General features: G+C 46.5%; 1 protein-coding gene and 1 long non-coding RNA gene across 2 annotated transcripts in view; one reads left to right on the top strand and one right to left on the bottom strand.

Moving 5' to 3' along the window:
- Positions 1-1,342: 1,342 nt before the first annotated feature.
- On the bottom strand, positions 1,343-3,085 carry LOC119214067 (transcobalamin-1-like). The gene is made up of 5 exons (XM_037465493.2): positions 2,992-3,085; positions 2,515-2,593; positions 2,287-2,428; positions 1,718-1,854; positions 1,343-1,626 (listed from the first exon to the last, which is right to left on the bottom strand). Exons 2-5 carry the CDS (start codon positions 2,579-2,581, stop codon positions 1,565-1,567), a joined length of 408 nt encoding a protein of 135 aa, XP_037321390.2. The 5' UTR covers positions 2,582-2,593; positions 2,992-3,085; the 3' UTR covers positions 1,343-1,564.
- Positions 3,086-9,545: 6,460 nt separating this feature from the next.
- The window catches only part of LOC119216779 (uncharacterized), a 22,497-nt gene continuing 11,442 nt past the window's right edge, over positions 9,546-20,600 (top strand). Inside the window, exons 1-2 of the long non-coding RNA XR_005120160.2 lie at positions 9,546-9,874; positions 18,878-19,019. This is a non-coding gene — a long non-coding RNA (uncharacterized LOC119216779). The remainder of the gene's footprint in view (positions 9,875-18,877; positions 19,020-20,600) is intronic.

The following is a 20,600-nucleotide window of genomic DNA, read 5'->3' as shown; positions in this document are numbered from 1 at the left end:
AGCAGAGCAGGGCGCGGGGGGGGGGGGGCTTCAGGACGGGAGGGGTGGGAGGAAGAGGAGGAGGAAGAGGAGGAGGAGGAAGAGGAGGACATCATAATCCTCATGATAGCTGGCAGGTTTACGTAAGGCACTTTTTCTCTGACCTTTGACCCCCAGCTTTGAGGAGCTGGTCTCCACTGAACCATTTCCAAATGTAATACAACTTATTGTGAACTAATGTTTGAAAGAAGTGTGTGTTGTGTGTTGAATTCCTCAGTCCCCAAATGAGACATGACTCCCCGTCCCAGCGCGTTCAGACTGGTACACAAAGCGCACAATGAGACGCTCTCCTGTCCGTCACGCCCCCCCCCCCCCCCCCCCCCACACACACACTTAGCAGAGGCCCAGGAGTTCTCCTGTGAGCACATCTGGTGTGAGCTTTAGGCAACACCTGGGGGGCAGCACCCGGTGACATGTTTACTCCCCCCCAAACGAAGGTCTCTATCTCTGATGTCCCACTGGAGAAAGATGTTGTTATGACTCACTATTCCTCTATTTAATCACACTAAGTCACATTATGATGTTCCGGACCTTTGATTTTAGAAATGTTCTCCTCTTCCCATTTTAGTTAAAGGCCCCTGTTCTAGCGCCTCGCTGGTCCACTTTATTTATTCAAGATTCAATTTCTTCTCGGCTGTGTCCATGTGACAATTTATTTAATATTCATTATTTGTGAGAAGCCGCTTACTGTGATGAACAGCAGACACGTTTCAGTTTTTATGGCAGATATCTTCCCATATGTGGTTTATATGGTTTACTCATGGCTCACTGGATCAAAACACAACATTAGTGTGCTCATGTACAATAATAAACATTCATCTGTTTATTAATCTTATAGACAATTCTTATTCATGTTTGCAGCTTTATGCTTCATCATTGGTTTGTGTGTTTTATGTTATATTATTCGTGCAACACATAATTGCAGGTTTCATTAGATATTTGTAGAATTCTAAAAATCAGACTTCTACTTTTCAGCTTAAGGGACAAATCGTTATAAACCAAATATATGTTAAAAGGGTAGAAGGAATACATTGAACCTGACAGGGTTTACGCTGTGAGAACCCAGACACATGAAATATTATACCAATAACAATCTAACATTTCATAATGACCGAGGGCAGCTCAGCTCGGCCTTTCTGTGGCTCTGTGGTAATAATCGACTTCATGAAACCTTCATATCGGCCAGAGGAATTTCGCCTTGCTGAAATCTACCTTGTTATCTACTTTCAGTGAAGAAGCCACAGTGAGGCTTCAAATGATGTAACCCGGTTTATTGTGTCATCTGAAGAAAAGCACAAAGGGGTGCTGTGAAGGAGGTGATTTTTATTCATAGTACTGACACCCAAAATAACAGAAATCCATCCTAATGAGGAAGTATCTGGTCACCAAGCAGGAAATGATAATCAGTAAGTGAGACAAAGAAGAGGCATGTGTTTCCGCGTAGCTTCTTCCTTCTTGTGAGGCCCTCAGGAACCCAACAGACGGCTTTCAGCTGATTCGTTCATGGACTGAGGGGCAGATTCCTTCAGTACTTGTTGAAGTTCAGGATGATCTCCTCGTTTGCCATCGGAATGTAACATCCGATACCTGCAGACACACAAAGACCCAACCGAGGTTCTAATCTGATCTGGGGTCAGAAGGACACCGGGAAGAGACGCAGACTCTGTCTTTGACTCACCCACATCCGGCCTGACGATCTGGCCTCCCGCCTTCTTGACCAGCAGCTCCCAGTAGGTGCGCTTCTTGGGACTGCCGGTCACGCCGTTCACGCTGGTCAGGAACGGCCCGTAGTTTGGGTCCTCGGTGTATTTGAACCTGCGAGGTGACATGGAACTTTTATGTCATCCTCGGGTTAAGTTTCCTTTCATTTAACATCTGTGGTAGCGGCCATTTGTCTTTCAGATCACAAATCAAACTTAAACCACAGGTCGGTTCTGTTACCAACTAATCATTCATTGGCCGACAAAACAAAGAAACAAACCAAAGATGATTCCTCGCCCACCCCGGTGCATGCTGGTCCTACACCTGGCTTCTCCCATGAATCACCTCCAGGTGACCACAGTAGTAGCCAGTTAATTAGCAAACAAACCAAAGGTACAAATAATGATGAAATTAAACGTACTGCTCAAAGTTAAATAATAATATATCATATAACCAAAGCTATACTAAAAGAACAATACTTAATAAGTAAATAAATAAGTAAATAGATTGGTTGTTCTGCTTTACGTTGAGTCGTGCTGATCTTACCTGAAGCCTGGACCAGAGTCCCGTAGTCTCTTCATCGCTCCCAGTAAGATCCCCCTGAAGACCACGTAGGTGGGGTACGTCATGTTGGGAGTGTTTGTCACAGAGTTTATCACTCGGATACTGATGGGAGTCTGATTGGAATCTAAAAACAAAGAGACTACAAGTTAGCACAAAAGTGAATAATCAATGATTCTTCTCCACAGCTGAGGACATTTTGAATGCGCCGACCTTGAGCGGGAGCTGCAGGAAGCAGCAGCAGCAGCAGCAGGGCTGCCGAGAGGAGAGCGGGGGTCATTGTTCTGCTGAACTGATGGAGAGAAATCACACAAACTATGGCTTCAAAACAAGGCGCAGATCTTCAAAAAAACATTTTTTTTGTTTCACCCAGTCTCCATCCACATTTTATTACACTACATGTTATTTAGCTGACGCTTTTTCAACAATTTCATCAAATAAGCCGATTTACAACTTGTTATAGATAAGAGCCAGTAAAATTACAATTAAGTACAATTTAAGTGCTACGATTTGTTAGTGTTTTCAGTCGAGGTATAGTCTGAAGAGGTGCGTCTTTAGTTTGCCATTCAGCTGGAATCTGTCTTCGATGTCCGATGATCCCAGCCAACAGCAGGTAACCACAAGCCTGCAGTACCACCCGAGGCTCCTTTCCTCTCCTCCTTCACCCCACCACTCCACCCAGGAACTGACCTGTGAGATCTGACGGGAACTCCTTCTTCCTTCAATCAGCTCCGGATGCTTTTGCACGGACTCCCGTTGGGAGGCCTTTATAGCTCGGTTATTACGTAATTCAGAAAAGCACCGGTAGTCACGGCTGAGTCACTAAACATTCCAAAGTATTCTCTCATTTACGGGAAGGAACAAAGACCATGTTAAGCAACAAATCTTCCTCAAATGTCAGAAGCAGGAATTAATACATGCTTTATTGTGTGAAAGGGAAACATCACATTACATCATCTACACTAGTGGTCACCAACCTTTTTAAGCTCAAGAATACCGACCTCCACCCTGGTGACAGACAAGATCTTGCTATTACAGGCTATGATGGAGCATATGATGGAGGGAATGATGGAGCGTATGATGGAGCGTATGATGGAGCGTATGATGGAGGGTATGATGGCGGGTAAGAGAGGGTATGATGGAGGTTATGATGGATTTTATGATGGAGGGTATAAAGGAGGGTACGATGGAGGTTATGATGGAGGGTATGATGGAGGGTATGATGGAGGGGATGAAAGGGGGGTACGATCGAGGGGATGAAGGAGGGTACGATGGAGGGTATGAAGGGGGGTACGATCGAGGGGATGAAGGAGGGGATGAAGGAGGGTACGATGGAGGGTATGAAGGGGGGTATGATGGAGGGGATGAAGGGGGGTACGATCGAGGGGATGAAGGAGGGTACGATGGAGGGTACGATGGAGGGTATGAAGGGGGGTATGATCAAGGGGATAATGGAGGGTACGATGGAGCGTATGAAGGAGGGTATGATGGAGGGTATGATGGAGGGTATGATGGAGGGGATGAAAGGGGGGTACGATCGAGGGGATGAAGGAGGGTACGATGGAGGGTATGAAGGGGGGTACGATCGAGGGGATGAAGGAGGGGATGAAGGAGGGTACGATGGAGGGTATGAAGGGGGGTATGATGGAGGGGATGAAGGGGGGTACGATCGAGGGGATGAAGGAGGGTACGATGGAGGGTACGATGGAGGGTATGAAGGGGGGTATGATCAAGGGGATAATGGAGGGTACGATGGAGCGTATGAAGGAGGGTATGATGGAGGGGATGTATGGGGGGTACGATGGAGGGTACCAAGGAGGGTATGTTGGAGGGTATGATGGAGGGCAATTATTGCGCGGCACATGTAATGCCTAAAAAAAGAGACACAGTTCTTTGGCTGTGTGGAATGTTTTTAAGATTCCATTTCTCTACAGATCACAAAGTGGGAACTCGGTCCAACTATTTATTTCAGCACAGAAGACTTTTAAGTAGCCTTGATGTGTGATTTAATAAATGTCCGTTTAATGATTTTACACCGGTGACAACTAAGAATTTCTAGGGAGTGTGAGAGCAGTCGGAGAGCCCGGTACTTCTGTTCCGAGACGTTAATACGTCTCCTCCAAAGATCACTGTGTGTACTCATGAATGAGGACACCGTGCACCTAGCTGTGCAGAGAACAATGCAAACAGTGGAGGAGTAACATGATAATAAGCAGTCAAGGACTTGAGAATACACAAGAAAGCATGTCACTGTAAACTAAATGTGACCTGTTCATTTTCAATAAGAATCGCTCAAATTACACACGGTTCATTCCCTTCATTTCCAGGAATCGAGCCTCAGAACAAAGCAAACAAAGAATTCAAACACCTCATTGTGGCTTTAAAGCTCATCTGCTGGAGTCAGAGAGTACTTTGTGCTCCAGAACAGTCTGTTTGAGATGAAGCAACATCACACTGGATTTACAGCAAGAATATAGCAGAACATTTCTATTATTTATCAAATTAGATAGAGTAGCGTAGTTAGGTCTTAGTCAATCATAATAAAAGTAAATATTCCTATGTTGTATAATCTGAGCTTCTCTTTTCCTCCCGTTTGAAGTTGTAGCCTCCTGTGTTAAAGCTGCATTCTCTGTAGTGACCTCCAGGGGGGCAATTCTTCTTGTCCTATAGAAATCAATGGAGTAATGACTGTAGTCTCTTGATTTATTCCCTAAGTAAACATTGTAATCAAGAGTTCATGGTCTCAATTTCTAGTTTCAAGTCTTTTTGCATACGGGTCCCTAAACTGCCACAAGGTGGCAGCGCTTAGCTGCACAACCGGGAGGTTTTGTGCTTCTTGTTCTCACAGGTGAACAAGAAGAAATCAAATCTCACAATATTATCATTGTAATAGTAATGAAACATCAGCCTGCACAATATGCTTAGCGGCTTTAGAGAGAGTTTTAAAAAAAATGCAGAGAAAATGAAATTATCTTCTTGTGTGGTTGAGAGGGAAGGACGTCAAAATGCATGAACAAGGGGAAGGAAGGAAGGAAGAAGGGAGTATGAGTAGGAAAACAGGAGGAGAAAATTGTAGAGGGGAGGATGGAAGGAAATGTGAAAAATAGGAAAAAGGAAAGTGGATAAAGAAATGAGAGATAATTGTAGAAACAAATAAACAAGGTAGGACAGAGAGGAAAAAATGGGACACCTGGTGGACAGGAGGAAGAGGACAATGAAGGTGGCAGGGCGGGTAGACTTTATTGAGATCTACTTTGTCTCACTCTGAACACTGTTACCTCTACTAGCAGTTAGCACCACACTGTGAAAGAATTATAGCTGTAATACGAAAACATGGGACAATTCCCAATACAATCAACCGCTGTCAATCACTGTTTAGCCCCGTCCTAAAGCATCCCCTGCTTCATGGTCTGTGTGACTATATGGACCATCATTCACTAAATGAACATCATGCTGCATTGAAGAAGACTTGAAACTAGAGACTGAGACCATAAACTCATGTTTACAATGTTTACTGAGGGAATAAATCAAGAGAGAAGTAGAGTCATTTCCTCATAGACGTCTATGGGAGCAGAGGAGTCGCCCCCTGCTGGTCCCTACACAGAAGTAGAGTCATTTCCTCATAGACGTCTATGGGAGCAGAGGAGTCGCCCCCTGCTGGTCACTACACAGAAGTAGAGTCATTTCCTCATAGACGTCTATGGGAGCAGAGGAGTCGCCCCCTGCTGGTCACTACACAGAAGTAGAGTCATTTCCTCATAGACGTCTATGGGAGCAGAGGAGTCGCCCCCTGCTGGTCACTACACAGAAGTAGAGTCATTTCCTCATAGACGTCTATGGTAGCAGAGGAGTCGCCCCCTGCTGGTCACTACACAGAAGTAGAGTCATTTCCTCATAGACGTCTATGGTAGCAGAGGAGTCGCCCCCTGCTGGTCACTACACAGAAGTAGAGTCATTTCCTTATAGACTTAACACAGCTTTGGCATCACTTTTCAGAACCGAAGGTTGTCGTCTGGTCCGTCTTAAATACTTAATTTATATCCATTAGCACTGTGTTCCTGACACCATGTGATCCACACACTACTTCCATTTTTTTTTTTCATACAGTACTGACCTCGTTCTCGTAAGAGAATAATTCATTTATTGGCTCAGCAGACAAACCTGTCGGATAATTCGTGACTGGTTCTTCTTGATACTGCTGAGTTATTGTCCTTTAAAAACAAAACTATTGGAGAGCAGTGAATTTTACATCTAAAAGTGCTCCCTTTGTTCTTTCTCAGGGTCTCAAGCTAATCTCTGATTGATTGCTAATTGTCAGTGAGGGGGCCCCCAGCCGCCACACTGCCTCTACACGGGTGAAAGAAGCAGCCATAACTTTCAGACCATCGATGTTGGTGACGTCAGTCTGCAGCGGCTACAAAGAAGCATCTTAGATGTTATTTTTTGTGAGTGGACTAATCGTTGCCGGATATTAACGCCGCAACGAATTGTTGGTCGGAATCACCTCATTTCCTTTGGTAAAGGTTGGTCCAGTGATTTCTGTGGTAAAGGAACTAATGGTGCGTTTCCACCGAGTGGTACGGTACGGGTCGGGTCAGTACCCTTTTATTTGTGTCTCCACTGAGAAAAGTACCAAAAATCCGCACCGTACCGTACCACTTTTTGGGTACCCTTTTGTTGGGGTACCTGGCACAGTTTTTTGGTACTAAAGGGTGGAGCTAGACTCACTGCAGAATGTTTATTGGTTGAAAGAGTGTCGTCATTTGCGCGTGCCGCAAGGGGAAAGACAACACACAAAGGGCCATTTTTAAACTACAACACTGTCGCAATGATTTCGCCGCGCAGCATTTACTTTAACAGCCACATATCGAAACGCAAGAACAGGATCGGCTGTATGTCTCCATTGTTGTTTGCGGTTAGCTTTCCGTTTTCGCGCGATTGAATGACGACAATCTACTTTCCGTCCAATACCACGCCTATCAAGTGACGTTACAACTACTTTCTGGAATACACCACGCCTATCATGTAAGGGTACTGTTGGCGGTGAAAACGCTCGCCAAATCATGGTTAACAGACCCGACCTGTACCGACCCGTACAGTACCGCTCGGTGGAAACGCACCATAAGTAAGGAAGCATTGAAGCTCTTTTCCATAGCACTAGAGAATAGAACAGCTCATATCATGGCGCCACTTACACTTCACTTAATTTCACTCAGTGAGGAACCTTCCTGAGAACATTTGACAACTCGAATGCAGCCCAGGTCTCACCTGCAGGGTGCTCTCAAACGTCCTATAAGTAAAAGTTGCTTTGGAAGGGGGCGTGTCTAAGATGTGACATCATAAGGCGCACTGAGTCCATGAGACCTATTTTTTATTAACCCTTTTATTGTTGTTAACCCATCGATCGTTCCACTACAGTTGACAATATATAAGTGAGGTACACAAAGAGGCTCTGAACCTGATAAATATGCTTTGATACAATATAAAAAGTCAAGTAAGTTATGGTGAACTACTTGAACTGGATCGACTGCATTTAGCTTTAACCTCCTTTTCTTCTCATCGGTTTATTGACCAATCCGACGAGAAAACAACCTCCCTCTTCTTCTTCTCTTCTACCCGCGGCGTGCTGGTGGCTCACTCCTCCGCATTTGGCCGGCGCAGGTCGATGGACGCGGTGTCTGGAGGAGGCTGATGCGTCTGACCCAGACTGGTCAGAGAGTTAATGACGGGGCTTTGTTGGGCGCCGTGGTGCCCGTTGGGATCGGCTGGAGTCGGACAATAGCTGAGGGTCACAGGTCCTCGGGGCCCGTGGGTGGGGGGGGGGGGCTAATGAGTCGGTGCACAGAGGAGTCTTCTGACACGGCCAATTTGTGTTTTTCTTTTTTTGTTCCTTAGAGTCACAGTCTCAGGGGTCGACTCTTTAGGGGGTGGGTTGGAACAACGGGTCTTCTACGATTCACGTAGCGAAACCCAAACTGGCTGGTTATTTCGGGTCGAATGGACCAGTGAAGAACTCGCTGCTGTTTTGGAGGCTTTGGTCTCAACATTTTTCAAAAATAAACTTCAAAGGAAATTTGGAAAATAAAATGTAATTTTGGATGTGCATGGCCTCAAGCAGGAATCTTAAAAATCCCTTTCCGATGCTGCTCCGGCCTCCGTCCCCTCCACTGTAAGCCCTTTTAGAGGATTCCCCCCCCCCCCCCCTTTGCTGTGACCCTGAAGACTCTTGGGTTGGGTTGGTGGAAGACGTGTCGCTTAAATCCACACTGACACTATTTCTGTGCCCCCCCCTCCCTTTTTTGGTTTGGCTTGTAGCTTTTTAATTTAGATCCTTTTACACTTTAGCCCCCCCCCCCCCCCCTCCATCACGGACACATGCAGCTCTGGCTTATCCAGCCGTGGCATTGACCTCTCATCTTCACATCGACCCGCTGCTTCCCATGACCCTTTGACCTCTGGGGGTGAAGCCTGCAGCCGTCTGGACCTCCAGCTCCTCCACCTGGCTCCTATCTCCACCCGTCAGCTGGTCCAGATGGGCTACAATGTTGCCTCATCAGAGGCGACCCGTGGAAGCTCCAAACCGGTTTGATTAGTCTCTGATTGTGTCACATTATTTATGCATTTATCTCACCCGACTTCTTTATGTGAAGTGGTCACCTTAGACAACCGGTGACGTTGACGTGACGCGCCCTCTTCCGCCCCCCCCCCCCCCCGTCTGTCGCTGTTTGAACTTGCTGTCCTCATTACGCAGCCCGGTTTGGAAACACGTTGAAAATCTGGGTCAGCAAGTAGGGAGGGGGGGGGGGGGGCGCTCAGATAGAACCAACTAAAGAAAAAACGGGAGGAAATGACGCGGCTTAAAAAATCAGCAAGTTCCACACAGCCGACGTGCCGTCGTCCCACGAGGCCCAGCGGAGACGGTACTTTTTATTTGAGTTCTATTGTATATTATTAAATATAATATATTATTACATTTATATATCTCGCTCCAGCTGATGAGGGGGCTGTGGACTTTGGTCTGAGCAGCATTCCCGATCCTTGCTGGACAGAGAGGGAGGGGTGGGAGGAGAGGGGGGGGGGGGGGGGGGGGCGAACTGTGAGGGAGGAGGCACCACCAGAGGAAGCGAGTCTTCATTACAAAGTGTGCCTCTCAGTTGTGGGCATGCCCAGTAGAGAGAAATGCTGCCTCTGAATTTCAACAGGAGGGAGACGAGGTGACCGAGAGGCTCTCTCTCTCTCTCTCTCTCTCTCTCTCTCTCTCTCTCTCTCTCCCTCTCCCTCTCCATTCCTCCCCCAGCAGTCAGGGAGGTGTTCTTTGTTGGTGTGGAAGAGCGAGAAGAAGCGCAGATTCCCATCCAGTGCAAAATGGAAGAAGCTGGAAGTAAAGAACATAAGAAGAAGAGGGAGGGAGAGAGAGAGGCCATCTCTCCCCCCTTTTCCTCCCTCTCTCCTTTCCTCCACTGACTTCCACCTCGGACACAGCGGAGGGAGCAACTTCAGAAGGAAGGAGCTGAAGTGTGAAACGTGAGACGAGAAGCGGGATGACGAGGCTGACCGGCTCTCCTCTGTCCAGGTCAGTCCCCCCCCCCACACACAACAACTGCCCCCCCCATCCCTCTTTACTGCCTTTTTGTTTCCGCTAACTCTTACCCACTTACCGTGCCCTTTTTACTTAGGATTTAACGGCACGTGTACTGGCGAGCGCTTGTGTAAACGGGGGCTGACAGCAGCTAGCCGCCCCCCTCCCTGTGACGGACCCATCGGGAGGGGGGGGGCTCTGAAACTCCAGCTGCTGTTCGGTCAATCGGCTCCGGGGTTCACGTGTTGTCGAGGGCGGACAAACCCGACAAAACTCCGCCCACGTGGTCGCGGTGGGGGGCGTGGGGGGGGCATCCCAGGGACGCACTGCAGGCTGCGTGCTCGCTCTCGCTGACATTGGGGGGGGGGGGGTGGAGGTTGCTGTGGATCTACAAAGACATTATTACATTTCAAGTTTATCAAGTTCCTTATTTGGATTTTAGAATAAAAATACAAAACAGGATTTAATCTGAGTGGTTGTGTGTGTGTGTGTGTGTGTGTGTGTGTGTGTGTGTGTGTGTTTCTGACCAGGTTCAGTCGACTGTTCATTCCTTTATGAAAGCTGTCAGACGGCTCACCTGTCCCACCCGATTTCCCAGCATGCCTTGCCACGGAGCAGGTGACCGCTGTGGTATCCGTGGAATGCGGATGTGGGACAAAAGGCGCCGAGCGGCCTTCATCGGTTGTTATTATTAAACTCGTCGTTTACCAATCCGTTTACCGACGGTTTCACTGGAGCATTCTGGGTAAAATCCGGAAGCTTGCTGGAAGTTTATTCATGAATCTTCAAATGTCCCGACACGTCCCTCCTCCCTCCGTGAGCACTTAGTTCACACTTTGAACAGAATACATCTGCTTTGTGGACTCTTCATTTTGTGTCTTTCCTTTTGTGCGGATTTTGTGGCGACAGACGTGCAGAATGGTATTATTTCTCATTGCATGTTTCCCAGTCGGCGTCTGTCTCTCAGCTGGAGGCCTGTGATGGTCCCGCCGGGTGTTTCCCACAATGCAGCAGTTTTAAACGCGCTTTGTTGTTAAGGATGGATCAGTTTTTTTCTTCCTTCGCTGTAGAAGTCTCCCCGAGGGGGACAGTTGTTGAGAATAAAAAAGTAATTTTCAAGGCTCAACGTTCGTTGTTTTAAGGGCTGTGATTTTTAATAAAATGTGTTTATTTTCTTAAAAAGAAAAAGTGGGATAAAAGACATGGTTCTTATTTGACAATTTAGTCCAATTCCAAATGTGTAATGGAGAAATAATTGGAAACAGCAGGTTGAATAGAATCAAATCTAATCTAATTTCCTTTAAAGATTAAGGGACTTTTTAAAATACAATCCGAGCAACAAAAGTGAAGTTTAAAAGATGATCTCATGAAATATTCTGTTGATTTGCATTCTGGGAAATGCATATAATGTGTATTTGCGCATCTTGACACTAAATGGCTGAAAACCCCTCTGAGCCTCGATCCATCGTTTTTTCTCTGTGAGACTCAGCTGCTCGTGTCTCCGTTTGCTCATTGAGCTGTCAGGGTGACTCCCTGCTTGAGGAGGGGGGGTGGTGGGGGGGGGTCTGGGTTCCCATGTGACCCCCCCGACCCCTCGATGGCGCGTCTGAGGCTCCCGTGATCCATCACACAGCGGGCGGCCATGTTCTCTGAAAAGGCCGTGAACTTGTAACCTCCCTCGGCCCCCGGCCCGCATGAATGTCAAACCCATTTTTCTTTTTTTCTTCTCTCTGCCCCCCCCCCCGACCCCCTTCCCCCCTTTCCCAGGATTTGCTGGTTTATTGGAACATTTCAGGGTTTATTTTAAATTGAGACGTCAGAGTCTGGAGCCACGGTTTTCCCCTCCGACCTCCCTGTCACCACCGGGACTCCAGTCACCACGTCCACGGTGCTTTGCTCTAACGCCTGGTCTACAGCACACCCCCCCCCCCCCCCTGACCCCGCTGAGCCCCCCACCCCGCCGCTGCCTCGTGATCTCTGGAAGCAGCCTTTTTCGACGTGGCACACATTCAAAATGGCAACCTCAAGGGGCTTTCTCTTCCTCGGGCAGAATGAAATCACTTTTCTGTCGCTCTCTCCCTTTGCTGAGTTATTCAGGGCTTAATGAGGGAGGGGGGGTGAGCGAGGGGGGGTGAGGAAGTGATGGAGAGGCTGCCTTTTTCTTTTTTCAGTCGCAGGGGCCACACAGCGAGCGTATATGTGAAATGAGATTTATTCTGTTCTCCCTTCAACCAGAGGGGAAGGTGATTGAGATGCCTGAGGGGGGGTCCCGAGGAGGGTAGGGGGGGGGGTCATTAAAGTGTCATCTCTTTAAATATTACTCTTGTTCTTTTTAGGTATAATCTTGTTTCATCAACAATAACGCGCTGATCTAACGTCTCAGCGATCACGTGCCGCCGCACCTCCAGTGTCCCGCATCCTCTTTAACGCCGGCGCAGGGTAACCCTCCCCGACCCCCCCCCCCCCCTCGACCCCCTCCCCTCCCTACACGAGGCCTGCGAGGGCGGTGTTTTTTGGAGACGGTGCAGGAGACGGCGCCAGTGAGGGGGGGGGGGGGGGTCCGCAGTACGTATGTGTTGGTTTTTCCGGCGCCGATGCAACCGGTAAATCTAATGTGTGCGTGTGTGTGTGTGTGTGTGTGTGTGCGCGTGTGTGTGTGTGTGTGTGCGCGTGTGTGTGTGCGTGTGTGTGTGTGCGTGTGTGCGTGCGTGTGTGTGCGTGTGCGTGACCTCACCTCTTCTCATCACCGTCCGCCCCGCTCAACCTCTTCTCCTCGCGGGTCTCCTCCTCACGGGATTTATGGAGATGATGCCATCAGTCTGGAGGGCAACAGGGAGTGATGGAGGGGGGGGAGGGTCACTTTGGTGGTTATTTTGAACTCAAACCACCATCTTATTACTATGCCTAACTAAGTGCTTTTGTCGGCTAAACTGGACTCATCATTTAATATTTTTTTTAATCAACCTCAAGTGGTTTAATTGTCTCAACCGAATGAAGTAGTGGTTTTAACTTAATAGTACTGTTCTATGAGCCTAAATAAATAGTTTGATAATTTCTGTGTTGATTGGTGTGAAGTTTATTTTGTAAAGACGACATGTGTAATGGCAAGCGGGTCGTCGGACGTTCGGAAGTAGACGCACAATAGAATTAGTGACTTTTTGTAAGGTATCCTACAAGGACACGTTGCTTTTATTTTAATTAAAAAACATCCTGTTTTCTGTCACCTTACGTGACCTCCTGGCCTTTGACAGCAGGAACAAAAAACATAATTATTAACTACATCCAAGAGAACATTGGCCCACTAATTGCATTTCTTTTGCTTTCTACGTAGACCCATTTATATCTAGTAACTAAAGATTTCATCAACCATCGACTCGGAGGTTTGACTTTACGACTCTGAGCACCGCGCTGCTCGCCGCTGTAAGCTACCGCTAATGTGTTATATGCTAACAATACATTTCTTATTCCGGTAATACTTTTTGTATTTTAGATCCATCAAACTTTGATACACACCGGGCCATAATTTTGTCTTTTTTTTCCGGGTCAAGTTTTAAATTTGTAATTCTCCATGACTTCTTGGTTTTTAAAGGAGTTAAGTGAAAACATGTTCCATGGATTTATCTTTGTTCAGAGGAATGTTTTACTTGTACTTTAGAAGCTAACGTTATTTATTACGAGAAAAACTCAAGTCACAGTGTGTCTCTAGATTCCAATCCATTCATATTCATTTAAGTCTTAAACCTACGGTGATGTTGATCCCTCTTTCTGCGCGTTGTGTCTTCTTGCAAACTTTTACTCACCTGTACACCAAAGATAATTTTGCAAGTCAACACACATTTTCTTTTTTTGTGTTATTTACTTTTGTGAACCCGCTTAGTGACAACGTTTAATCTTTAGTCATCAACACAAGCATTAGCCGGATTAGCGAGCAAGCTAGCTAACGTAACTTTATCACTATTTAGCGTGTGCAATTTTTATAATCACATATTTTTCCGGAATTATCCTTCAAACTGTTTTACGACCAAATGCTGCCTTCTTATGTTCCAAAATTGAAAGCAATTGACAAATGTTATGCGCGATTAAAGCAGTATTAAATAATTATATGATTCTTTACTGTGGGAGCATCTGTTCAGCTTCACTGTATCTTGCTCTCTTTTTGTAGTTTCTTATTCAGATAAAACACCATTAGGAGCAGGCGTTGGCTGAAGAGAGAAATGCCGAAAACAGAATAAGAGCTGCGGATTCTCTGAGCTGCTGGAGCTTCTCGCTGTAGTTTCCGTTTGATTCTGCATCTTGGACGAGGATGCTCAGACTTACTTTAGGGGGCGAGGAACCTCACCGTGGGATCCCAGGTTTGGTTTCAAAGCTCCGGCTCTGGTGTCGCCTTTGGGGCGGCTGGAGAACTTGTCCGACCGTATGAACATTCCCAAGAAAAGGTAAAGCGAGACCTGTTCCCTGTGCGCCTCTGGTCCTTTCACATGCTAATGGGGGTCAGAGATGAGGGGGTTCTCACGTTCAATGTGAAATTTGGCCCTTTGTGCAGCCTCTGCTCAAGCTGCCGCCAAAAGGAGGCCAGGGGTGAAATTGAATTCAGATGAAGTTCCCCGGTTTCTCCGGCCTCGGGTTCTGTTCTGTGCCAGGACGGACCGGCTCGTGGTGCCGGCGGTGGCCGGTGGGCTGGGGCGGAACCATGCAGCTTTTCTCCAGAGGTAGAGCGTCCAGCTTTGGGGTCTATTGGGAGGAATGGAATATGACAATATTTTCTTTGGTGTATAAATGTCAAATATGATAATAATTTAGTTTTTGTTATCTTGGTTGAGCTGTCTATCTTCACCGAGCTTTGCCGGCGTCTTTCTACAGTAGCCAGATGGGACAAACCAAAAGAGTGCTACTTCATGCAGATCAGAAGAGTGGATTATTTAGAAATAAATACTATAAATACTATTTTGTTAAAATAGTTTAAATAATTTGTTAAAATAAGTCAAATTTTCAAATGTGACAAAACAGTTGGTGGGGACATTTTTCTACAAAGTGTTTCTTTTAGTGAGTAGAAATCCTCCCGGGACCTTCAGGCGCGGGAACTCACGCCGAAGGTCTTGGGGCAGGTTTTGGGGGGAACAACCTTGTTTGGGGGCCCTGAGGCCCGGTGAATAGAGACTCTGTGTGCGTGGCCTTGAGGAGCAGCGAGAGCTCTTCAGCGCCGCCCCCCCCCACCTCAAAAGATGGCCGTGTTTGTGTCCTTGAGGCCTCCTGAGCCGTCACATTCATAAAGGACCTTTAAGCGCTTTGCCGTCCTGCCGTGTATAGACGTATAAAGCGGGAAATTGATTGTTCAACGCTAACAAAATGTTATCACTCTACCAAAGTTTCAACCCCCCCCCCCCGACCACCAGGTTTGGCCCGAAGCGGTGTCCTGTTTCAGGAAAGCACCAAACCAGAGGTGCTATTTTTCAAACGGCTTTCAACATCCACCCACAGCGGAAATTTGGGGAAATACGAGACGTCTATTTCCAGCCAAACTAATGTTGTCGGGGGCGAGAGAGAGAGGGAGAGAGAAAGAGAGAGAGAGAGAGAGAGCATATTCACAGGCGCCTTGCGTCATAACTCAATCATATTTGTTTATTTGCTCGTAAAGGCAGTTGCGGCCTGGGAAGAATCCATCAAAGCCTCTCAAACCTCTCCTCACACACAGTGTGCTCAAGGTGTGTGTGTGTGTGTTGTGTTGCGTTGTGTTGCGTTGTGTTGAGTTAGGGAGCATTGGGTTCAAACATGGATCCTGTTTACAGTAGGAGCTTGTGTTTTCTATAGGAGGGGCTGCGAACCCATTGACAGGCGTAGCAGGAGGAGGGGAGTGGGGGGGATGTGAGGGAGGGTATGGAAGCTATTACCGGGGGGGGGGGGTCACTTTTGGCTGAAAAGTAAAACGTAAACCAGCGATTTAGTTTAATTTGATTAAACAACCCAGGAGCCCTGGGAGTGGGTGTAGGTAAGAGGTCTGTACCGATGAATTGTCGGGGATGAAGAAAAGCATTCTGGGTATGATTGTTCAAACTTGATGGATTATTTGGCCACACATCTGCAATTAACGTCTTGGTATGAAACCAGGCCAGTTCTTAGAGCTGCATTCTGTGTAGTGACCAGCAGGGGGCGACTCCTCTGCTCCCATAGACGTCTATGAGGAAATTACTCTACTTCTGTGTAGTGACCAGCAGGGGGCGACTCCTCTGCTCCCATAGACGTCTATGAGGAAATGACTCTACTTCTGTGTAGTGACCAGCAGGGGGCGACTCCTCTGCTCCCATAGACGTCTATGAGGAAATTACTCTACTTCTGTGTAGTGACCAGCAGGGGGCGACTCCTCTGCTCCCATAGACGTCTATGAGGAAACGACTCTACTTCTGTGTAGTGACCAGCAGGGGGCGACTCCTCTGCTCCCATAGACGTCTATGAGGAAATGACTCTACTTCTGTGTAGTGACCAGCAGGGGGCGACTCCTCTGCTCCCATAGACGTCTATGAGGAAATGACTCTACTTCTGTGTAGTGACCAGCAGGGGGCGACTCCTCTGCTCCCATAGACGTCCATGAGGAAATGACTCTACTTCTCTCTTGATTTATTCCCTCAGTAAACATTGTAAACATGAGTTTATGGTCTCAGTCTCTAGTTTCAAGTCTTCTTCAATACAGCATGATGTTCTTTTAGTAAACTATGGTCCATGTAGTTAAAGAGACCAAGAAGCAGGGGATTACTTTGGGGCGGGGCTACACGCTGATTGACAGGTCTCTGGGTCCCTCTTGAATGCTGGCTCGCGGCCAAGCGCAACAGAAAGTGTTTATTTTAATTTGTCATGAGGCGTGCGAGAGGCTGAATGAATGTTCTTTCTCCTAACCTAACCCCCCCCAGGACTTCAGCCTGACACCAGGGAGGGGGGGTTATTCAGGGACATTTCGTACCACCGGCTTTTGTCTTGAACTTTGGAATTGTTGGATTTTTATATATATTATTTATATTTTTATTTCGTTATCATAACTGAAATTGAGCAACTTGGAGGATGTTAAAGTAATGCTCAAAAAATAAAATGGGAATTGAGGTTCATTTACAACCAGCAAAGAATCCAAAGAAACAAAAAACAAAAAAAGACGCTGTTGTCTGGTTTTCTTGAGAAAATTCTATAAAAGCGTCAGCTAATATGATTTGATATTACATTATGTGAATTTAAATAAAAAGTGAGTCTATAGGTCAAACGAAGCCGGGTTAAGTTTCATGAAACCAGGAGGATTCTGGGAGTCGTTATCGGGCGGCCTGCGTTCCCCTCGCGCCTCTCAATCATCAAGCTTCCTGCCTTCATGCGTTCATGTTCATGTTTCATGCGTGAGCCTGCCCGGCCTGGTCGGGGTGATTGACAGCCGGTAATGAATTGTGGAGAAATGTGAGAAAGCAGCGCGGCGAGAGGGAAGTGCGACGAGGGAGCGAGGAGAAGGAGGCGAGGGACGAGAGAGCCGTAAATCAACGAGGAGGGAGGAGGAGACGGCTTTATTTCATGGCTTCTCACCACAAACCATTGCCCTGTGTGACGGGTCATTATTTAACCCGACTAAATATACATAGGTAGTTATGTTGTGTGCATTTGGCGTCAACCCATCGTAAACGCTTTAGAGTCAAAGACTTTTTTTTACAGTAAATGCTGTGCTTTGATCTTCTCAAGATGATTCTAATGCTAACAAAAGAAGATGTGATTTCTTTGATAACCTACGAAAAGGTTTTTTATTGTGTGGTCCAACAAGAGTCCAACAATTCATGTTGATTTCAGCTTCTGAGTATTAAAGTTCAAGGTCAGCGTCTCTGATGGAGGTCCAGTCATGGAGACACCTCCATGAATCATGAAACAGAAAACATCAGAGCTGCAGTTTCCCCAGAAGAAGAACAATGTGTGCTGTGAATCTTCTTCAAGGCTGATTCTCATTCAGCCCGATTCATTTTCTCCATTTAGACGTCCATCAAAAGGAAAAAGATCTGTGGTTTTCCCAGCATGCACCACTGGTTCTGATGTCCCGACTTGTGTAACATATAGATTCCTTTATATTAATCAATTCCAGCCGTGTATTTTCTTAACAAACGTCTCACTTGAAACAATAATTTTCCACCACGTGTCCATTTGTCTTAGCCCCCCCCCATGTCCCCCCCCTTGTCCCCCGCCTTGTCCCTGTGCCTGCACACACACACACACACACACACACACACACACGCACGTCCTCTCTGCCGAGCCGTTTAAAGACACTTAAGTGTGGTGTAGAAACGTATGAGTTATAAAGGAGCCTGGAGCTGGGACACACTCAGAGGAACCGGGGGGGGGGGGTTTCCGTTGGTGCTGTGGTGTGTTGTGGAGGAGGTGGCACTGTGCGTGGTGTAACGTTACCCAATGCGTCTGCCCTCCAGGTCTCCAGCTCCTACAAGTCGCTGCTGATTGAAAAGAGGAAGTTGGTTAACGAGGTGAAAGCGTGTCCCGGCGTAGGTTTTATTTTCATAAGACAAAGTTCTACGGCTGAGACATTTTGTCTCCTGAACCGTCTCTGAACCGCTAGTTTGAGTCTGTGAGACGGGATTTGAGACCCGACGGCAACCTCCAGTTCGTCAAAGTCAAAGCTTGATGAGTTAAAGCTGCATTCTGTGTCGTGATCAGTAGGTTATTGTCCATTTAGAGTCAAACAGACAGGGGATGCAGCTACGCTGATTGACAGGTCTCTACATCCTCTTCAGTCACTATATGGCTACTTCCTGTTCACTGGTTGCAACAATAACCGAGTGAGAATGAGAAGTGAGGACTTTTGTTTGTATACATCACCCTTTGTTGTTATAAAGTTGAAGTCAAAGGGGGAATAAAACAAGATGCTGCATCACCAACAACCAGCTGACTCCTGTCTCCTCTCTCCTTCCTCCTCCCTCACCCCCACCCCTTCCCTGCTGCCTCCTCTTTCTTGCTGTTTCTTCATGCCAAAAGCAACCAGGGTGCGGTTGGACCGGACGCCGGCGAGGAGGAGGACAGAAAGTTGAGGGGACAAACCCAAAGAGCCCCAAACTTTTGATGCTGGATTACCGAGCAAAAAAACATGGGAATCTGAATGATACATGGCGGACAAAAGGTGAGCTCATTCCCCACCCCCTAACCCCCCCCCCCCCCCCTCTATTCATCTGCCCCCCCCGTCCCCTCCGTCACCTCTTGCCTTTTGTTTGGGTTCAACCCGGACAAAAGAACGCCGCCTGTCAAAAAGAGAGAGCAAAAGGTCTTGGCTTTCTGGACCAGGGTCAGAGGGAGGGGGGGGGGGGGGGGCGAGGGGTCAAAGCTGTGTCCATCTTGTCTTTCCTCTCTCTCTGTCCAGCCCCCACCCCCCCCAAACGAAACTCCAGTTGTTTATACCTCATTGGCTCCTCCCCCAATGGCGGTTCCTGATACCTGAGGGGGTTAAAGAACTACACCCTCGAACGGTTCCATTATTGGACGATAAAGTACAGCCTCTCGTACCTTATTGCTTTAACGCATTGAATACTTTCACCAGTGTCAGTATCTTTGGAGAGAGTCTGAACTTTTTCTTAATCCTTTGGTCATTTTTTGGTAGATGTTTTCTTCCCTTTAATCACGTCCGACCCCTCACACTGATCCTCTGACCGTCGGTGGGGCCCAGAGCCCCGCGTTGGGAACCCCTTAACATCTAATATTATAATGTGTCTGTTCTGCTTGTTGAGCAAATAAGTCACACTTTTATCTGCTAAATATAGTTTTTATTTAGTTATCGCTACAGAGTAAAAAAAGAAAAACATGACTTTTAACTGTTCACTTGCTTCCTTCTCATTTTTATCAACCATTTTCTGCTAAACACTTTACTCCAAATACATTTACATAGTTCTGACTATTTCTGTTTAATATGTCATTGTACAAAATTCTGCGAGTGCACTTCAAGGGTCTTTTACTTTGACAAGGTCCCTGTGGCATGACTTCCTGTTCGGGGAAATCTGGGTCAAGTGTCACATGAGACTAAAGGTCAGACTCAGCATCTTATTGTGAGGCGTGAGTGGGATGTTGAAGCGGATCCTTCTGTAGTTCCTGCTCTGGACCAGCAGATGGGGAAAGGAAGCGTCTTACTGGGACGAGTGGTCACCAGCGGCTGGGGGGGGGGGGGGTGGACGGGGGGGTGTCGGCCTGCCGCTCCTTGCAAACACAAAGTGGGATTTATTGTTAAATTTGAGAATTTTATCATAATATCTCGTTAATGGTTGTTTTGCTCTTCATTTTTTATTATTTAATGGTACTTTAATAATGTTTCTGTGTGAAGAAATAGAATAAATTAACACATTAATGTATTTAGCCATAAACAGTGAAATTCGGTTTTTATGTTAAGTTGTTGTTTGGGACATTTTTACGAATAGCGTTCTTGATAAAATATAGAAACACGGCTTTCATGTTGACTCGTACATGTGTTCCTCTTTTGTCAGTAAATACACGTGTAAAACCTTTAAAACGTATTTAAATTATAATTGACTACAAATCTAAATGTGAATATATATATAGTATAATACGTTTTTTTAACCATTCAAGTATTGAATTTAAAATGGTAATTATAACTTGGTGTTATTTAGTATCATGCTAACGGAATGTGATTAAAAGATGATGTTTTAGTTTTCATAAACTTACTAATTATAAATTAAAACCCAATTATTATTTCATT

This window comes from Pungitius pungitius, chromosome 3 (assembly GCF_949316345.1).
Source record: "Pungitius pungitius chromosome 3, fPunPun2.1, whole genome shotgun sequence".
Classification (NCBI taxonomy): Eukaryota; Metazoa; Chordata; class Actinopteri; order Perciformes; family Gasterosteidae; genus Pungitius; species Pungitius pungitius.
Note: the sequence above shows the minus strand (reverse complement) of the source record. Positions and strands in the feature narration are given on the sequence as shown.